At 38.7% G+C, this 21,462-nt stretch overlaps 1 protein-coding gene across 1 annotated transcript in view; it reads left to right on the forward strand.

Moving 5' to 3' along the window:
• Positions 1 to 21,462, forward strand: part of LOC107659240 (rho guanine nucleotide exchange factor 10-like) — a 52,995-nt gene that overhangs the window by 9,043 nt on the left and 22,490 nt on the right. Inside the window, exons 2-20 of the mRNA XM_016448109.1 lie at positions 1,351 to 1,441; positions 5,764 to 6,138; positions 8,735 to 9,040; positions 9,995 to 10,031; positions 10,311 to 10,399; positions 10,675 to 10,731; positions 11,126 to 11,313; positions 12,216 to 12,332; positions 13,183 to 13,294; positions 13,396 to 13,505; positions 14,172 to 14,249; positions 14,405 to 14,584; positions 14,871 to 14,987; positions 15,181 to 15,273; positions 15,565 to 15,735; positions 16,141 to 16,286; positions 16,457 to 16,647; positions 21,116 to 21,231; positions 21,328 to 21,455. Coding sequence (XP_016303595.1) covers positions 1,405 to 1,441; positions 5,764 to 6,138; positions 8,735 to 9,040; positions 9,995 to 10,031; positions 10,311 to 10,399; positions 10,675 to 10,731; positions 11,126 to 11,313; positions 12,216 to 12,332; positions 13,183 to 13,294; positions 13,396 to 13,505; positions 14,172 to 14,249; positions 14,405 to 14,584; positions 14,871 to 14,987; positions 15,181 to 15,273; positions 15,565 to 15,735; positions 16,141 to 16,286; positions 16,457 to 16,647; positions 21,116 to 21,231; positions 21,328 to 21,455 — 2,648 coding nt within the window. The 5' untranslated portion in view covers positions 1,351 to 1,404. The remainder of the gene's footprint in view (positions 1 to 1,350; positions 1,442 to 5,763; positions 6,139 to 8,734; positions 9,041 to 9,994; positions 10,032 to 10,310; positions 10,400 to 10,674; positions 10,732 to 11,125; positions 11,314 to 12,215; positions 12,333 to 13,182; positions 13,295 to 13,395; positions 13,506 to 14,171; positions 14,250 to 14,404; positions 14,585 to 14,870; positions 14,988 to 15,180; positions 15,274 to 15,564; positions 15,736 to 16,140; positions 16,287 to 16,456; positions 16,648 to 21,115; positions 21,232 to 21,327; positions 21,456 to 21,462) is intronic.

Genomic DNA, 21,462 nt, shown 5'->3' on the forward strand with positions numbered 1-21,462 from the left:
AGAGATAAAGGGTTTTTCTATCCCTCACTGTCACAGATAGGAGGAGGGGGGGCGTCACTCATGTCTGTGCATGAACGTGTGTTTGCAGTTTGGATGTAATAAGTGGGCCAACAGTGACAAGCTGCCCCTCCACTGTATCACGTGACACTTGATTACATATCTGACTTTGACATACTGTACAGTGTAGCTTGCTAAAAGTGCAGTGAGGAATTTTTAGGCCAGTATTTTCTGGTGGAGTACTTTTCTGCGATAACACATCATATCAGTGCAAATGAACAAACAGGCAAGATTATGAGAGTCATCAGGATTGAATATGATTGAGGTAAATCAGCGCAGATGTGATGGGTTGGTAAATTGTGAGGAGACGATTTGCTCCTAACTGACACCACTGGTCGACCTGTTATGTCAGTGTCGGGCTGAGATTTTTGGATTATCAGAAATTGAAAAACATATTGGGGTGGACTTGGTTCTGCACAGTGGTTGTTAATTGTATAGAATTAAACTTTAAATTGAATACAAACTTGCAGCTTATTGTATGAAAGGTCCGGATTTTAAGCAGACTAAATGATTGGAGAAGTCAAGCGTATTTCACCAGAGAGAAGTCAATTTCACTAGAAGATTGAGTTAGGACATTTTGATTTAAAAATTACGATGTCAAAAGAAATAAAGAAGAAATGAACTAAGATAAATAACATGCATTTACAAAATTGAATTGATATTTTATGCTGACTTTAAATAGTTTGGCATAATCTTTTATTTTTGCATAGAAAAATAGTATTTGAACAAAACTGCTTTGACTTTCTAATTAACATTTACAGAATTTTTGCTCACCAAAGTCTTGTTGTGCAACCAACATACAGAAACAAGCATTTAAAAAAAAAAAACATAAAACGGGAAATATTGTCATAGAGAAGACTTCTGCAGACTCCCATGACTATGTTGAGGCCAGTGATATTTGTCTTGGACCCATTTCTGGGTCCCATTTGTGTCATCTCTCCTTATCTCTTTAAATTGCTATATTTTTGTGATGATATTGTCTCCAAATGTTTATATAAATGTAAATATGCTCACAAATAATATGGACAATTTTAATGGTCCTTTTGGAGTTTGTTGTGCCCTGATCATCACTATGAACTACCATTGAATGGAAAGAGCTGCTTAACAATTATTTAAGAATATCAACTTTTGTGTTCCCTGGAAAATATGACATCATATGGGATTTTAACAACACAAGGATGAATAAATTATAGCACAATTGTAATTTTGGATGAACTATTGCTTTAACTGTGAGGTTATTCTTGTGCGTGTTTGTGTGGGTGAACTCTGTCTGCTGTCTCTCTGCTCCTGTAGATTTGTAAGAGTTGGTGAAGGATCTTTCCCTGATCTCAGAAGAGTGTGTTCAGCATGGACATGGAGGATTTCCCCCCTCCTCCACCTGACCGTAAGCAGCGCTGTCCTGTTACAGCTCACACACACACTGTGTTTACGCTGACAAGCAGATAAGTGTGTAAATGCAGATGGTGGTTAAAAATTTCTGGCACAAATGGAACGGTTAATTTTTAAAGCGTTTAAAAGCAAGATTTACTGACCGGTGTCATGGTCATATTCACTCTCACTGTGTCGAATGCACTGGAATATCATGCTAATGGGAGCCTGAAGGATAGGGAGAAGAGAATGAACAGTGTAAACACATTCCATGGCTCAGCCACTAAAGGAGCGTGTGGGTTGAAGAGTGGAGGAACGCCAGAACGAATGCTGGGGAGGTGAAAAAAGCAGCCAGAAAACAGAGGCTCTGTCTTGATGCAGAGAGAAAGATTAGTTTACCTGATTAAAGTAGTGCTATAATTTAAGGGATAGTTCACCCAAAAATGAAAATTCTGCTGATATTTACTCTCTCATGTAATTTCAGACCAGTCTTTGTGCATACCTCTTGTACCACAGCTTGAACGCTAGATGGTTCATTTTTACTGTGCCATAATCTACACAATTGAATTGTTAATTTATATTGAATTAAATAATAATGAATTAATAAATGAAAATGAACCAATTAATGAATTAAATAGTTATTAGATCTTTAAAAACTGAAATTATGATTTAGACTTAAATCCATATTTGCTAAATCCCAATTGCATTTGCTTTTATATTGCTAATAAAAGAAAGGTAAACGCTATAATACTTTTTTCATATATGGTTTACTTTTCTTTTTAAAAATGGTTTTGTCTAATGATTTATTAGACAGAACTGTTAAAGACCGTAAACTAATGAAGAGAATGGAGGTCTTATGCATATGTCTTCAGGCACTAGTGTTCTCAATGATGACAAAATAAAAGTCTGACACTTACCGGCCAAACAGAAAAAAAAAGTATCATCCAATGCGAAAAAATTTCAATACTAAAATGACAAAAATTTGATATATTGGTAGACCACTATTCAGTAGAGCAGTTTAAAAACATAATTTCCATTAAAGGTTCATTTTTAGTCAGCAAATTGGTATTCATTTTATGATTGTACACTGTCTGTAGCTCTGAGATCTTTGCTGAAAACAGCTAATCAAGGAATCAAAGGATCAGCATTGTAAGGAATGAGACCCATTTGAGTTGATCAGCTGGTGTTAAAGTTTAAACTAAAACTGCACACTTTCCACATTATTTTAAAGCTCTTACTGCATAAATATTCACCGTCAGTCATCTTTGCAAAGATAAGGAAACTCCCTCGTGCTTTATCTCCCTCTTACTCCATTCATTAGCACAGAGAGCTGATAAAGCCACGCTCTCTTTTCATGCCTCAATGACTTTTTTCAGACTAGTGTTTTTTCCCATCACACAGTTAAACAAAAAAGCTCATCTGAAGCCCCTCCACCTTTCCTGAACACTTAACCTTTTACATTTCCTCTCAAGGATTTAATGATGTGGCCAAGTGGAGCTCTGCATACCTGTTCTGCCCTGTACTCCTATACCAGGTGCTCAGTCAAGTCATAGTTTGACCTCAGGATGCGTTTAAGCTTTGCTGCTGTTTTAACATGGAGTCAGATTATCCTTTTTTGTTTTGTTGTAAACTGTTCATTCACATTACTGAATGTCAAGTTGGGTGCATGGAGATTGTTTTGTTTGCATGCCGACTGTCATGTGTAGCTGTAAGGCATGCAGGGACGCCGCTCCTACCAGCTCACAATGAATAAAGATCACATCCCATCTGTCAACAAGTAACAGTAGTGGTAAACCAAACTACTTTAAGATGGGTTCACACTGTACAGTTTTTTTATCCTTTAAAATTGTTGCTGGTCAGATTGTATGATATGACCCCACTGAGATCATTTTCACTTTTTTTTTTAGGATATTGTGTAGAATTTAACCATATATTCAAACACTTCATATATATTTTTATATATACAGTGCCCTCCACTAATATTGGCACCCTTGGTAAATATGAGCAAAGGCGGCTGTGAAAATAAATCTACATCGTTGATCTTTTTGACCTTTCATTAAAAAAAAAATCACAAAAATTCTAACCTTTCATTGAAGTAAAACAATTAAAAGTGGGGAGAAAATCTCATCATGAAATAAACGTTGGCCATAATTATTGGCACCCCTAGAAATGCTTATGAGTAAAATATCTCTGAAGTATATTCTCATTCATATTTAAAATTTTTTAGCACACCAGGGTGACTAGGAGATTGAAATTGTCCAGCTATGACGTCCTGTTCCACAGGATTATAAATATGAGGAGCACAAAGGCCAAATTCCTTAATCATCCGTCACAAGCAGTGAAACCAAAGAATATAGTGATGCGCAGAACAAGATTGTTGAGCTTCACAAAATAGAAAGTGGCTGTAAGAAAAGAGCTAAAGCATTGGAAATCCCCATTTCCACCATCGGGGCAATAATTAAGAGGTTCCAATCAACAGAAAATGTTATGAATCTGCCTGGAAGAGGACATGTGTCTATATCATCCTAATGTACGGTGAGGAGGAGAGTTTGAGTGGCCAAAGTTGAGTCTTGGGGTCAGAAAGCCTAAACAAATTGGGTGCTAATAATTGTGTCCAACCTGGCTCTAAGTGGCTTAAAATGAGAAATGCTTTACTTATGGAAGTCAGCAGAGGAAATTGATCTGTCAAGGTTGTTTTTGGACTCTGCAGCCTGAAGTGGGAGGACAGCGTGTTTTCACTATGTTTGGAATCTCTGCTATTCCAGTGAGCAACCTCGTACCAGCACGCCATGGTGGATTTATCGACTTTAAGAGACAACCGTTTCCGTCAGCGGAAACATGGTTTCCTGGGCAGAGGTCCAGAGTCTTTCAGTTTTACCACTCCTCTCATTATCCCTGTGAGAGGAAAAACAAACATTATTTAAGACTCCATGTAATGAATTTGAGTGGTTTAGAGATGTTACTGTCTGCATATGCAGTCTTGTTTTATAAATAAACTGTCTGTAAAACTCTGTAATGGGCTTAATTACTGTAGTCTAGTATAATGGCCACTGTGTGCACTTCAGCCCCGTGAGGGAGGCTGCGATTGGATGGGGGATCCAGAGCTGAATTTAGGAAAAGGACTCTCACATTACTCGCATTTCTAAAGAGTGAGTCACTGGGTCAAGAGAATCCATGAACTGCCAAGTGTTTGATTCATAATGGCCTTACACCAATAAGGGCTCCCTCCCTGTCTCTTCTCTTATTCCTCAGTCCTCCATTCTTGGATGTCTTTCATCCATACTGTAAGGCTGCCGTTCGGTTTTTCAGTTTTTTGCTGATGTAGGATCATTAAAGACCGACTCAGACAAAGCTTTCCTTAAAGGGACAGTTCACCCAAAAATTAAAATTCTGTAATTTACTCACCTTCATGCTGTGCTAAACCTGTATGACTGTTTCATTTTGCACAAAAATGCAAATTTTGTAGAATTAGTCATTTTCCACTTTTTTTCTTGAATTAAAAACAAAGTGAAGTTTTCAAGTTTAAAAAGAGAACAAAAGATCCATGACAGTATCATAGTACTAGTTCATACAACAGCCAAATCAATAGCTATGTGATTAACAGACCACAATGTAAGTCATCATTAAAAACAAAGTGAAGTTTTCAAGTTTAAAAAGAGAAGATCCATGACAGTATCATAGTACTAGTTCATACAACAGCCAAATCAATAGCTATGTGATTAACAGACCACAATGTAAGTCATTCCACAGAAGAAGCTAAATCATACAGGTTTGAAATTACATAAGGGTGAGTAAATGATGACAGAATTTACATTTTTGGGTAAACTGTCCCTTTAAATTTAGTGTAAGTAGCCAAACCACATGAGTGAGAAATCTTTGATCAGTGTATTTGAATTTTGTTCTTTCTCTCTGTCTTTTGTTCTCTGGTCCCAGTAGACATGTTTCCTCTTTAGCACTTCAGCCCTGTGGAAAATAAGCAGTGTGCTTTTTTTGACCCTGTTTCCTTTCAGCATATGTGTGCTTCCTGCATACCAGTTTTGGTGTTTGGTTTTGTTTCACTGTTCCCTTATAACTTTGTGCCATGTGTTACTCTTAGAGGCATTTTGAGAGAAGGGTTCTTGTACATAACCTAAAATTAGAATTTGCTCTTAAAAATCTGAACATGTGTCTTTGTGAACCCTGGGTTGGCAGAGAGGAAGGCGGGAACAAACCTCAACCACAAATACTCCATTCACAGACTATCTAATTTGTCTAATTTATAGTTTATACCATACTCGACATCAGTAAAACAATGCGATGGAAACAGCAAAACACTTCTATCTCTTTCTCTCTCTTTAGTGTTGGATGACGAAGATGAAGGTGAGACGTTTGAGTTTGATGACAGTGGTGATGAAGCCCCCGAGGCAGATCGGCCACCCCCTGAACCTGAGGGAATCTTCATGCCTCCACCCTGCTCATCAACAGCCGGGGACGCACCCGTAAATGGAACAAGTTCAAACCCAGAGAACTTACTCACTGCAGAGGCTGATCTGCCCCCTCCACCTCAGGACTGCCCCACTAATAACAGCTCTTTGGCTCATGCACCCTTCCCACAGTGTGATCTACCCCCTCCTCCCATAGAGCTGTGTCAGAATGCAGCAGAACGCCAGGACAGAGACCCTCCTCCACCATCAGAGGGCGCTATAGGAGCTGCTGTTGACAGCGAGCAGGACGGTAAGTTTACATGTGAGCACAGATATTAAGATGAATTATTTTATCTATGAAATCGATTTTAAAATTAATTAGTTAATTCTGCTTTCTAAAGATAGAAATCTCAAGATTATGATTATTTTATTCTATTGACAGCACTATAGATTTTTGAAAAAAGTCTTAATCTCAGATATGCTTCAACTTAAAGGGATTGTTCACCCAAAAATGAAAATTCTGTCATTAATTACTCACCCTCATGTCGTTCCAAACCCGTAAGACCTCTGTTAATCTTCTGACCCTGCATAGACGGCAACACACAACTGACATGGACAAGGCCCAGAAAGGTAGTAAGGACATCGTTAAAATAGTCCATGTGACATCAGTGGTTTAACCAAAACAAAAATAACGACTTTATTCAACAATTTCTACTTTTCTGTGTCAGTCTTTGACGCACATTCATGTCTTTGAGTACCATAACGCATTGTAAACAAGGCGCAGTGAAATCCAGGTTCTATGTCAGAACGCCATCTCCTGCGTCATGCGTCGTGATACTCTCATGAATGCTTGTCGAAGACTGACATGGAAGAGAAGAAATAGTTGAATAAAGTCATTATTTTTGTTTTCTTTGCACACAAAAAATATTCTTGTAACTTCATAAAATTGTGGTTGAACCACTGATGTCACATCATGGACTATTTTAATAATGTCCTTAATACCTTTCTGGGCCTTGAACGTGTTGGCTGCATTACAGTCTATGCATGCTCCGAGAGCTCTCGGATTTCATCAAAAATATCTTGATTTGTGTTCCGAAGATGAACAAAGGTCTTCTGTACTTACGTAATGTTTTTAATGATTTTCTTTAGTTCAATAAAAATATAAAAGGCAACTAATTTTGAAAAAAAAAATTCTGTACAATATTACACATAATATTTTTCACAGTATAAATTGAGTTTTTTATACATTAAAATATATAGTACTTTTTTTACATACATAATGAAGGGGGGTTTTCACAGCGGACGATTATATTTGGGCGTCCTTGCCAACAAAATCGTTGAAAACCCCTGCTCTACTAGTGATGCGCGGATGAGCTAAAACGTCACCCGAATCCGCAGCTTCAAATAAATTATCCACCCGCCAACCGCCCGCACCTGTATTTTTGTCTGATTTAGATAACCGCACCCGATCATCACATTAGGGTTCGTACGGTCATAAAAAACCTGGAAAAGTCATTGAACAGCAATTTCCAGGCCTAGAAAGTTTTGTAAAAATAAATAATCTCAAAAAGTTTTTGAAAAGTCATGAAAATCTATTTCACAATTCTCTGTATAATAGAATTATGTTTAATCAGATCCTGAATTTCGTTGCGGGATTGCGCATACATCGCATTACTCATTCCCGCAGCTTTCGACTTTAAAATGAGGGAAATTACTGCAAAACCTTTATTCAATATAGCGTGTAGGTTAGATGAGTAAATAAATCCACACAAACCATCAGATGAAAACAGCGTGAGTGATTCAGCTGTACCGGGTCTTCTCTCTTTGACTTTCGTTTCACATCGACGCATCTAGAGCTGCTGCACGCTGCGATAGAAGACTTTAGCTCGCGTTTCGGGACAGTTGACAGAATTGTCAATTGCCTGATCGGTCATTGTTGCATCATCACAAAAATGTATTATTTTCACGTCTTTTTAAGCCATTCGGTACTCGCGCTCTCCAGAGGCGCGTGCGCTCACAGTCACATCCAAAGCGCATACTGCTAGTACCAAATTGAGAAAGTACTGTCGGGTTTGTCTTAAGTTAATGTAAACAGTTGCAAAATAAAACGCACGAGTATCAGTATTGGATCCGTGAAATAGGTCTTGTGACAGCAGCCTAGCTGTGCCGTCTTTTATTAATGTTAATCAAACAACAAAACTTACTGCTCTTGACTAAATAATGTTTTGTTGAATAACTTTTAATGTTAATTTACAGTTTATTCAATTTCTGTAGCCTATTTAAAACACGTTCATAATTTAGAAAATGTAGTTAATACTTGCATCATTAATGATTTATTTTATCCACCCGCGACCCACCCGCAAATAATCAGAATGCATTTTTTTATTACCCGACCCACCCGATCCGCGGATTATCACTATGCTCTACAGTATTTTGTTGGGATGGTTTATGGTGACTACAATGAGTTTTATGCAATTAATCACTGGCCTTTGTGAGCATGAAACATGGCAATTAATTTTTTTGAATGTGTACAGTTATCAATCCCCCCACTACAACAGATTTGTGTATAACTGACTGGAAATCAAATCTACAGCCATTTTGGTGGCAGCCCACTGCGTCCAATTGCTTTTTTTTAATTCTTGCATGGTTTCTGAGGTTACAACTGTCTCTTTCTTTCCTTCTGTCTTTTCTCTTTCTCTCTAACTGTTAATGTAGGTGATCTGTAGTTAGTTGTATCAGGAATCCCTCCCACATAAGATAATATGAATTAACAAAGATTATTCTCTAGAATAGCTGCATAAACTGAGATTTCTGTGTATTTTCCAATGGAAATGCAATTTTCACTTTCCTACAAGACTTACAGTCTCAGACTTTCCTGACAAGTCACTGTACTTTCTGATCAATAGTGAACAGAGGTGCCGGTGTGGTTACCACCTCTGCGTCCAACTCCGAGCTCAAAGTCAGCCCCTACTCTGTGATTGACATCGCCCCTATCCAGCAGCATCTGGTGTCAGAGCAGAGCGGCCCTCCTTACTCTCCCCCAGCCAATGAGAGTGAAAGAGACATTCAGGATGTACCCAGTAGCCCTGGGTTGCCCTCTGGGTATTCAGTGCCAGTGCCCTGTGGTTATGCAACGCCCTCAAATGTGCCGGTGATCCCACCAACCTACACCACCCCAGTTATCATCCGACACTTCTCTATGGATGAAGATGGTAAAAAGAGAGATTATTCCCACCTGTTTCCATTTCATTTATTCTCTCCATTGATCTGGTTGGAATAGGGGTTCACCATCACCATACATATCCTCTCTCTTTTTACTTTCTCACCTCATTTCTCTCATGCGCTCTGTCTCTTCTTTTTCTGAAGATTTGCCATGAGGAAGTTGGGGATAATTTTAGCTGTGGCTTTGGCTGTGACGAGGTTTCCTGTTTTCTCTGAAGTGTAACAGTAGCCTGAATGTTAACTACATTTTACCCGAGTATTCTCAAATGTATACACATTTTTACAAAACCATTTCTAACATTTATCATAATTAGTAGTTGTTTTTTAAAACCGCTTTAAAACTGGCACGTCAATAAAGCAGTATTATCAAAAGTGTTATATTTCGAAAAATGGAAATTATGCAGTGTAAATGTTGAATCAAAATCAAATCTTATAGTTTAGGTTTCTTCAAAGTGGCCACCCTTTGCTCTAAACTAGAATATATAGATTCATGTGCACACTATATATAGATTTTATTCATCATTATTTTTACATTTTATGACTAATTCATAGGTATGCTCAATTTATAATTATAATTTCATGCATTTAAGCTTAATCCTTTAGGTACAAAGTTTTTACAGTTATGAGAAATTTACATCCAGGCAAGTTCATCTAGACTGGTAGTGTAGGTAGAGATGAGGAGGTGTGTTGAAACTTGTAGCAGACACACTCAGCACATTACTGTCCCCTTGTGGTGTAATGGTGTTTGAGCTATAAACCTGCACATTTTTTTGGTTTTGACATGGTCTGAACTCACCTTTGTGATTTTAAAGGAGTCATATGATGCTTTTTTAAAGATCATTATTTTGTGTATTTGGTGTAACAGAATATGTTGTGAAGCATATTTGAATGTGTTTATTGGTGCTATTCTGTTAATGCATCAATTGTTTTGTTGTGTCCTGCAGTGACTGTGGTGGGAGCAGGAAATACTCCAGTGGACAGGTGAGTGAGACCGCACAGATGTTCAGTAACTGCTTTACTTCCTCTGAGATGTCGAATGCATATTAATGTCCTTCTGCTGTATGCAACTTTTTGTACTATGAAGTACTTTTAGGGATTTTTTCCTCTATTTTTGTGTGGGGGTTTTGGATTTGCATGCTCGTGTACAAAACAGTTTGGACTTCATGTTCTCGTAATAATATTTGAATACTGCAGTGCCAACACAGATGGATATTTTAAAGGGAAGTGTTTATGAATATTAATTCCAAGTGGCATCTCCAGTGTTTTCAGTGAAGAGTGTCCAGTCATCAGAGAGGAAGATGCTCTTACCAAGTGGGTGTCAGACCCAGCAAACACGGCCTGGATGGAGAGTAAGTTCTCAGCATTTTGCTAGGCTGATAAAATGCTTAGATTTACATGCGAATGTATGCATGAAGCCTTGTTTGCCTCGTTTAGCCATGTTTCCTGTTTCTGAAGAGAATCTCAGACATTTCCTTCCTTCTCGCTAAGAACTGCTACGCCTCCTTCAGAGGATTCATTAACACATACTGTACACACACTCTGAGACCCACTGCACTGCTTTGGTTTGTTTGGACATGAGAATTTGAGCCATGTGTGTTTGTTGATATGTTTCTATTTATTTTAGGTCCAGATGAAGTAATTTATGATGATGTACCAAGAGAGAACTCTGGATCAACTACAGGTGTGTTCATCTAGTCTTTATTGAATGATGTATTTCTTCATGTTTATTTACCTTCCAGCTAACAGCTGACAAGTTCATGTTGGGATTGCACACCACATTGCACATTTTTATCCTGCATGTGTTTTTTTTAAACTACAGTTATTAATAATTACATTCAAATTCAGATTAATTGATTGATCTAGAATTGTTTTAGAGAATTGATGCATCTATAAAGCAATTATTTTTCCACCCCTGTAGACTGGCTATGAAAATGTGAGAGAGATGAAAACTGAGAGTAAAATTTGCCTGCTCGGCAATAAGATGGTGTCATGTGACTGACAGCTCTGCTGTTACAACTCATGAGGGATAGAATGGGGGCTGTTTTTGAATAATGTGAAAACTATGTGCATGTCAGACCCAGATGAGATGATCTATGATGATGTTGAGTTCGGGGAAGAGGGCGGCAGCAGCTCTCTGGACAACGGCTGGAGCTCCAGTGAGTTTGAGAGCTACGAGGAAGCCAGTGACACAGAGAATGGACATGGAGAGAATGGCCTCCCAGATGCCTTTGTCAAGGGCCGTGCACCCAGCAAGAAAACGCATGTATGTATTCATACTGCTTCTGTCTCTCTCATTATTTCTCTCCTTTTTTCTCTGCTGTTTCTTTGGCTTGAACTGCAGAGATGCAGTGTGATAGAAGTTTAGAGGTGTGTGTGTGATTGTAATGAGATCTGATGCCTGGATTATAGGTTTTTCACATTTGCCCACGGCCCCACGCTAATATTTAAAAACGGGCAAAGACCTTAATCTGCTTGTAATGGTTTTGGTTTTGTTTGTGTGTGTAGGCACTGATTTAGTAGAAGAGGTTTATTTGAGTGAATACTGTGTGTGTGTGTGTGTGTGTGTGTGTGTGTGTGTGTGTGTGTGTGTGTGTGTTTATTTCAAAGTCTGGCCAAGGCATTGGTTTATTTCTGAAGTGGCAGAACAAATTTAGAGTCATAATTTTGAAACCGTCATTGAGAGAGGGATTTGTGGGAGTTTGTTTAAGAGTGTGTGTATGTGTGTGAGAGGTTTACGATTCGTTTGTGAGGAAGTGCTCAAAATGAAATGTGTTAAGGGAATTTTCCAAGGTTTTTTTTTTTTTATTTTGAAGTAATATTTCTGAATCATGTCTGTGGCATGCCATCATTTGTAACCAGCAATAATTTTGTCCCATGCCTCACTATGCTTGCACAATCTTTATGTAATGTTATTTAAAATAAGTAATGGTGTATTTAAGAATTATTTCAGAATTCATTTGATTCTAATTTTTGTAATGTTGGTTATTGGCCATTACAGAAATTAATTATTATAAATATTATGGAATTTTATTTTCAGTAAATGGAAAACAACAGAATGCCATATAAACATTAGGTATATTACTGGAGTGAGATTCTGAACAGAATGAGGGAGTGAAGGAGTGATGGCGGCTGTGTGCAGTAACTCGTTCTCTGCCCCCCGTTCAGCTGTCTGAAGATCTGGCTCGTTTGAAAGAGCACTATGAGAGAAAGATGCGAGATCTCATGGCAAACACAGTGGGGACAGTAGAGCTACAGCAGCTCAAACACAAACATGAGCAAAAGGTAAAAGAACAAGAATGTGTATGTCAGCCTGACTGACAGCTCTCCATCCCTGGAGGCGCTCTTTCTTCTCTGTGCTAGTCGTCCTGGTGGTGGGCTTCCTCTGTTTAACCCCCAGACCTCCATCATCCCCACTAAACATATGTTTGTGTCTCCATAGATGTAGCTGGTGTCATCTGTGGAGAGTGAATGTTGTACACAATTTTACTTCTCATTCATCCTCTGGCTTCGCATGTCATTCTGTGTTTGAAAACATTGTTGGTATACAATTTTGCCCTTCAGTGACTGCCACAGCAGGGCACAACATTTATTAAATATTGGTATATCCTCCTGAGACCCAGCTATGGAGTTTTTGCCTCTGTAGTGGACATTATATTTTATTTCTGGTTCTCAGTGGGACTAATTTTGGAAAAATCTGTCGAGTTCTGCAGATTTGCAGTTGCGGAGCTGCAGTTGCAGTCGCGGTTTCTCTTATTTATCCATCAGTCTTCATGTTCTCTTAGCCCTCATTTTACTCATCTGGTGTCAGTGTTGATTGATCATTGTGTTTGGATGCATGTTTTGTTGAGATCTTATGTTTTAGTTGGATAGTTAGTCTCCATGGTGAATGTCTGTTAAAATGATGTGAAATCTCAGGGGTGAATTCACTAAAGAGTTGGGACGCTTTTGTCTGCAGTATTCCTGAAGCTAACTTTGCTAAAATGAATCAGGGATTGCAGTATGTATGGATTTCTTTGTAGAGTTTTTGTGTACTGTTACTTGATTTGCATAATTTTTAGCACAGTTAGAATCTTGTTATTTTAAGTGATTGTAGTTCAGAACTCACTGCTGAGACATGTTTCATGTGCTACAGATGCAGCGACTCGTAAAAGCAGCCAAAGATGGGACTAAAGATGGTCTGCAGAAAACCAAAGCCGCGGTGAGAAAGGGACGATCTTTCATCCGCACCAGATCTCTCTGTCATGGTAAGAGCACAGTAGTACATCCTCCAGCTTACTTAATTCACAAATGGTTGATTAAAAGCCTCCTTCTGTTTAATTCATTTGATTCATCATTATTTCCTTAGAGAAGAAACCCAGCTGCTTTGATGAAGAGTCAGATCTGTTCATCGAGGTGGAGTGTTTTATTGTGGACCCGGTGCTGGGACCTGCACCTGATGGGCTCTCTCAACACCAGGTTCTGTCTTACACAGCCTTATCTGCCTTTTCTGAGCCATTTTTTCAGTTACTTTTAATCAACTGTTGACAAGGGTTTTTATATACAGTACTATTCGAACGTTTGGGGTTAGTATTTTTTCTTAATATTTATTCAGCAAGCATGCATTAGTCAAATGTGACTTTTAAGACGTTTACATTATTAAAGATTTCAAGATTGCAAATGCTGATCTTTTGAACTGTTTTACTTATCAGATAATCCTGAAAAAAATACATCATGGGTTCCACAGAAATATTAAGCAGCACAACTTTTCAACACTGATAATAAGACAAAGCACCAAATCAGCATATTAGAATGATTTCTGAAGGATCACGTGACACTGAAGACTAGAGTAATGGCTGCTGAATATTCAGCTTTGCCATCACAGGAATAAATTGCGTTTTAAAATATATTAAAATAGAACAAAGTTATTTTAAATTGTAGTAATATTTCACAATGTTGTTGTTTTTACTGTTTTTTGATCAGATAAATGTCTTGTTGAGCAAAAGAAACTTCTTTCAAAAACAACTAAATCTTGCTGACTCTAAACTTTTAAAGAGTAATGAATGAAATAAATGCATACATTTTCTGAGTGTGACTTGAGTGCCCCTGTATGTTGTTTTTGTGTGTGCATGAACATGTAAACAGGTGATGAGGAGATGCATTCTGGAGATGATTCTAGAGCGTGAGAAGAATTATCTGGAAGCTCTGAAGAGAATTTTAGACGTTTGTACTATTTTTGTCTGATCTGGTTTACATTGCAGTGGAAATTTGTTTTGCAAATTGCAAAATGCATTGTAATGTAAAACCTTTATTTTAGTTTCTGCACACATTAATTATCCAATAATGTAAATTATTTTTACATGCTTTACACATAACAGCAATATGAGAGGCCGCTTGCTGAGATTGAGCCTCGGTTACTGAGTGACCGCAAGCGCAAGGTGGTGTTTTATCGGATTCGGGAGATCCTGCAGTGCCACGCCCTGTTCCAGATGGCACTGGCCAGCCGTGTGTCCGACTGGGATGAGCTGGAAATGATCGGAGATGTGTTTGTAGCATCGGTGAGATATCAAAGTTTTATTTTATTTTTCTACGTAAAAAGAACTACATTAATATTGCGCCTCTATGCACCATCTAAACTCTTTTTCTAAACTTTTAATGACACACCACACCCTTTATCTGAGTTTCTACATGTACAAACCTTCTCCACCCGTAACCAGCTGTTGTGAGGTGTGTGTGTGTGTCTAAAATGTATCTGCAACAGTAGAAACTGTAGTTCATAAAAAAAGCATTATGGTTTGCACTGTCATATCAGTGCCGTCACCTCTCTTTCTGTCTCTTCTGCAGTTTTCTAAGTCCATGGTGTTGGACGCTTACAGTGAATATGTGAATAACTTCAGCTTGGCAATGGGAGTGGTGCGGAAGGCGTGTGCCGCTAAGCCCTGTTTCCTTGACTTCCTCAAGGTGAGACATCCCAAAAGAGTCCAGAATATTCCTGTGGTACAGTAATTACATGTAAACCAGTTCTGCACTGTTCTGTTACATAATTCACAAAAATAAGCTTCAAGGCTTTGGTGATCTAAACTTTTGAACAGTAGTAGTGTATGTTTTTGCTCATAATTCATTCTTGAGCTTTGCTGATTCTGTTTGTGTATAGCATCGTCAGGAGACCAGTAAAGACCGTCTGACCCTCTATGGACTGATGATGAAGCCTATTCAGCGGTTCCCTCAGTTTATACTGCTGCTGCAAGTGCGTCTTATCTCTCACACACACTCACACACAGACTTTTAGTTCTGTTAGTATTTAAAAAAAAACACGTGCTCCAGTATATTAAAATATTTTAAAAATCTTGACATCTCCAGAAGAGGGCGCCTCTTTCTTTCTGATCCGCATCACATCAACAGTTACTCTGATGTGGAGGCACTTTCATGTAGTTCACGAACTCACATGAGGCAGAACTGTTTTATAGATGCTTAGATTTTTATTTATTCAGTTTTTCTGTTACTTTTCACAGGCTAACATCCATTATCTTTTGTGTAGGACATGCTAAAAAACACGCCGGTGGGTCATCCCGACCGTCTTCCGCTTCAGATGGCTCTCACTGAACTGGAAACGCTTGCCGAAAAATTAAATGAGAGGAAAAGAGAGGCAGATCAGTGCTGTGAGATCAGACACATCGCTAAGGCTATGAATGAACATTACCTCAACAAGGTACTGCAGCCCCTGTGCTCCAAGACCTGGCATGAGAACTTGTCCTCTGATTGATCACAGTAGTACACCTCAAAAAAAGTGTATGAATGTATATGTGTGTGGGTGTTTCGTCTAATTTGTTATTTGACATATGGTAGTTTCACACAGTGCGGTTAAACCCAGAGTGTGTCTGATTTTAGCGAAGCCCTGCTGTCGATTTTGTTCCTCAAATCAACCCTCAGACCATTTTGGATGAGTGTGTGTGTGTGTGTGTGTGTGTGTGTGTGTGTGTGTGTGTGTGTGTCCAGGGTCAATTGATGAATGACTGTGACTAAGTAGGACCCTTACATTTTTAATTCCCAGCTCAGTCCTTTTATTGCTGTTTCTGCTTCTCTCTCCATTTATCTCTCTCTCTCTGTCTCTCAGCTGCTGAGCAGCGGCAGCCGTTATCTGATTCGTTCTGATGATGTTGTGGAAACCGTTTATAATGATCGCGGGGAGATCATTAAGACAAAAGAACGACGAGTCTTTCTTCTGAATGATGTGCTCATGTGTGCCACCCCCAACTGGCGGTATGAGCCGTTACACATATCCATTATCTGAAATAACTGTCAGTCTGAACTGTTTAGCACGACAACATCACTCCAGAAAACATTTTAATTTCTACATCTTTACAGTAAAACCTTCTTCCTCCACATAAATCTCTCCTCTGCCTGATTAAACTAGCGTTTCTCTCCTTCAGCCCCTCTCAGGATGGAGTGAATGTGGGAGCTGGAGGTGAAGGTGTCCCCTCAGGACAGCGCTTCCTGCTCAAGTGGAGCGTTCCTTTGAGTTTGGTTGAGGTTGTAGAGTTTGGCTCCAGCGAAGAGATGGGCGACTCCCGATTTCCCCCCTCGCACTCAGGAGATAAAGTCGTCATTAATGCTAAACCTAGTAAGTTCCTGTTATACAGACAAAATATGTTTGCAAACACATCTACCTTGTGCCAAATTTCTGTAGCTAAGTCAAAGTCTGACTTAATCTTGGTGCTAGAACTCATTTTTTTGTATTACTGGAGGTCAAGGTCAAATGGTGGTTCAGGTTCTGGGTTGAAAACCCAAACTTTTCACATTCAAGCACTGGTTGGGCCATCAATTACAGAGATCACAACCCAGACCACAAATATGTCCTTGAATGAGGCTTTTCCAGAAGGAATATAGCTGTAGATACAGTGCTGGAAGTTGTTTTGGATAGAAATTTCAGCTTGATTTAAAAAAAATAATAAAAAAACTTAACATAGCCAAGTGATTGTAGCAATAGGAGAAAGTGCTTAGAGAGATATTCATTCTGCACCACCCTTAAGCAACAATGCACTTATGTTATTTTTAAATGTGCAGAGATTTAAGAAAAAAACATGGTCAGATTTCTGACACATCCAGATAAAGATGTCATAGATTATTCCATGTTGTTCTGTGGAAAATATGACTCTGAAGATATTGGCGTCAGACACAGTTCACTGTGCTTTTCCAGTGTCCCAGACATTTTGACATCACAGAATCATGATTGAAGTCTGGCTTTTAATGTAACATCCTTAAAAGAAATTATTGATGGAAACATGTCAGGAAAAACTGCAAAGACAGAAAACTATAGAGAGATGGGGATAGGGAGAGAAAAGGGTAATAGAGAGAATTATTGCTGTTTCTGCTTCTCTCTCCATTTATCTCTCTCTCTCTGTCTCTCAGCTGCTGAGCAGCGGCAGCCGTTATCTGATTCGTTCTGATGATGTTGTGGAAACCGTTTATAATGATCGCGGGGAGATCATTAAGACAAAAGAACGACGAGTCTTTCTTCTGAATGATGTGCTCATGTGTGCCACCCCCAACTGGCGGTATGAGCCGTTACACATATCCATTATCTGAAATAACTGTCAGTCTGAACTGTTTAGCATGACAACATCACTCCAGAAAACATTTTAATTTCTACATCTTTACAGTAAAACCTTCTTCCTCCACATAAATCTCTCCTCTGCCTGATTAAACTAGCGTTTCTCTCCTTCAGCCCCTCTCAGGATGGAGTGAATGTGGGAGCTGGAGGTGAAGGTGTCCCCTCAGGACAGCGCTTCCTGCTCAAGTGGAGCGTTCCTTTGAGTTTGGTTGAGGTTGTAGAGTTTGGCTCCAGCGAAGAGATGGGCGACTCCCGATTTCCCCCCTCGCACTCAGGAGATAAAGTCGTCATTAATGCTAAACCTAGTAAGTTCCTGTTATACAGACAAAATATGTTTGCAAACACATCTACCTTGTGCCAAATTTCTGTAGCTAAGTCAAAGTCTGACTTAATCTTGGTGCTAGAACTCATTTTTTTGTATTACTGGAGGTCAAGGTCAAATGGTGGTTCAGGTTCTGGGTTGAAAACCCAAACTTTTCACATTCAAGCAATGGTTGGACCATGAATTACAGAGATTACTACTCAGACCACAACTATGTCCTTGAATGAGGCTTTTCCAGAAGGAATATAGCTGTAGATATTGTGCTTGAAGTTGTTTTGGATAGAAACGTCAGCTTGATTTAAAAAATAATCAAACTTTACATAGCCAAGTGATTGTAGCAATAGGAGGAAGTGCTTAGAGAGATATTCATTCTGCACCACCCTTAAACAACAATGCACTTGTGCTATTTTTAAATGTGCAGAGATGTGACATTTAAAGGACTCATACTTATTCAGAGAGAAATATGGTCAGATCCAGATAAAGATGTCATAGATTATTCCATGTTGTTGAATGGAAAATGTGACTCTGAAGATACTGGCATTAGACATCATTCACTGTGCTTTTCCAGTGTCCCAGACATTTTGACATATCTGACAGAATCATGATTGAAGTCTGGCTTTTAATGTGACATCCTAAAAATGAATCATTGATAGAAACATGTCAGGAGAAACTGCGAAGACCGAAAACTATAGAGAGAGATGGGGATAGGGAAAGGAGGAGGTAAGAGATAGAACTCAAAAGCTTTCTGCTTAAAGCACGGAAGTTAGACACACAACATTTCTCCTCATTATACCATACAAAGCAGGATGCTTTGAAGTGTTCGCCAAGTGCTGTACTAGTCTGCTAAAAGTCATCTGTTTTAGTGGATTGCCTGTTTCCCCAAGGATTATAGTCAGAGGGTTGTTTTAAAAATGGCTTCTGTCCTACCTCCTGTAAATATGGGTTTTAATGTAATGCTTGATGAATATTTATAATGTTGTGCTGATTTACATATGTGACCCTGGACCTCAAAACCAGTCATAAGTAGCATGGGTAAATTTGAAGCAATATCCAACAATACAAAAATTATCGATTTTTTATTTTCTGCCAAAATCATTAGGATAGAAGATATTGTGTAAATTTCATTCCGTAAATATATCAAAACCTAATTTTTGATTAGTAATATGCATTGCTAAGGACTTAATTTGGACAACTTTAAAGGTGATTTTTCTCAATATTTAGATTTTTTTGCACCCTCAGATTCCAGATTTTCAAATAGTTGTATCTCGGCAAAATATTATCCTATCCTAACAAACCATACATCAGTGGAAAGCTTATTTATTCAGCTTTCAGATGATAAATCTCAATTTCTCAATTTCATCCAGGTCCAGAGTCACATATCACACAGGGAAGTTGTGGCCTAATGGTTATAGAGTCGGACTCGTAACCCAAAGGTTGCGAGTTCGAGTCTCAGGTCCGGCAGGAATTGTGGTTGGGGGGGAGTGAATGTACAGCACTCTCTTCCACCTTCAATACCACGACTGAGGTGCCCTTGAGCAAGGCACCGAACCCCCGACTGCTCCCCGGGCACAGCAGCATAAATGGCTGCTCACTGCTCCGGGTGTGTGTTCACGGTGTGTGTGTTCACTGCTGTGTGTGTGCACTTAGGATGGGATAAATGCAGAGCACTAATTCCTAGTATGGGTAACCATACTTGGCCACGTCACGTCACTTCACTTCATATGTATCTTTTGGATTCTGCACCCGTCAGAGACTCCAGTGCAGAAAACACAGAATAATAATAAAACAGCCCTTCAGTTGCAACATTTCTTTTCAAAATCATCTGCCGTTGAGGACGTCTTTTCTCCTCTTGGAGGCTGTCTGCTCTGTTTTTGTGGTTTGGAGAGAACAGGTCACACTGACTCACAATGCTGAACAAAAGAGCACACTGTTTCATTGCGTGTGCTCTGTTCAGCACAGCTGAGGTGACAAAAGAAGGGACAAGATATTATGCAAAATCCCACACTGTAGGTCTCAATTGGATTATTGTTTAAGCTTTTACAGTTTTAGACAGAGAGAAAAAATGTTGGACTCTCTGTACCTTTCTACTAATGCATGAAGGTAGAAAAATCACTTTTCTGTGCATTTGAAAAAGACTGGTCTCTATGGTTACTGAAAACACAGTCTGTGTGCAAGAGCTGCTCTGATTTAAAATAGAGCACTGAATCAAGAGCTCTTGCATTCCCAGCCTCTTTCTGTCTTTATTCTCTCTCGTTTTACTTTTTAAATTCTAATTAACCATGAAGAATAAAGCTACCAGGAGGGGAGGTGATGTCACTGTTACGGATGCTGTGAAAAGGTTATGGAGAAGTTCCAGAGTACCATTTTACATTTTTCAATTTTGCTGAAGCTTAAAGAGTGTATACATTTTCTATAGTTTTTCTGTTAAGTTTAGTTAGTAAGTGTGTAAGACTTTGTGAAGTGCTGAAGTACAACCTTGGTATTTGTCAGTGTTATTTTAGTAATTTATATACTGTTAGAGTAATTTTTAATACTGGCTTTTATTTTTATATTTTCATAGTTTTCTTTTTCATTTAAATTTATATTTTAGTAATTTTATTGCTTTTTATATTTCTTCATAGCTTTAATTTTTAATTTCAGTTTTAGTTTTAGTAATTTTAGTACTTAAACATATTTCAGCTAGTTGTCAAAGCAACATTTGGCCTATGGCTGACTCTCCCTTCCGAGCCTTATGTTTCTTTGGTGTATCCATGTGTGTATATATGTGTGTGTGTGTGTGAGAGAGAGACTCTCATTTTACTTCAGCTCTGACTAGAAGAAAATACATTCTTGCTCCTTTTGTCTCTCTTTCTCTCTATCTCCTTTCCCCCTCACTCTCTACTCTACATTTCTGTCTCTCTCTTTATCTTGGAAGAGCAGAGCAGCACAAAGCAGTCTATTGTATGGGACAGTATTTGGGAAACAGACAGCACAGTCTCATAATGACTCATCTGAACCAGCGTTTAATGATTCACTGTATAATATGATTCAGTTTCAGCTGTAATCTTTATAGCTAGTGAAGAAAGGAAATTTTAATGGCCTCAAACTAAACAAATAGCATTGTGATGTTGGTATTACTTGGAGTTTTAACTTCAATCGGCTGTGTCTCATTTGCAGATAAGTTGTATATGGGTCCAGGGCAGCTTTACCAGGACCTACAGAACCTGATCCATGACCTGGGTTTGGTGAGCCAGATCTCTACCATGATCAGCAGTCTGAAGGGGAATTATCAGGTGAGGTGTTCATATCACTTATGCTGAATTGATCTTTAAACCAGGGTGCACACAGTTCTTACCACTCAAATTCCATTTTACACTCTCTCTTTCCAGAATGTTAATGGGTCAGTGGCTCAGGATTGGGTTTCAGGTCTCCAGCGCCTGATTTTAAAGAAAGAGGAGGAGATTCGGGCAGCAGATCGCTGTAGGATACTACTACAATTACCAGGAAAACAAGATAAGTATGTG

Source organism: Sinocyclocheilus anshuiensis, unplaced genomic scaffold (genome assembly GCF_001515605.1).
Source record: "Sinocyclocheilus anshuiensis isolate Anshui unplaced genomic scaffold, SAMN03320099.WGS_v1.1 scaffold539, whole genome shotgun sequence".
NCBI classification, from domain to species: Eukaryota; Metazoa; Chordata; class Actinopteri; order Cypriniformes; family Cyprinidae; genus Sinocyclocheilus; species Sinocyclocheilus anshuiensis.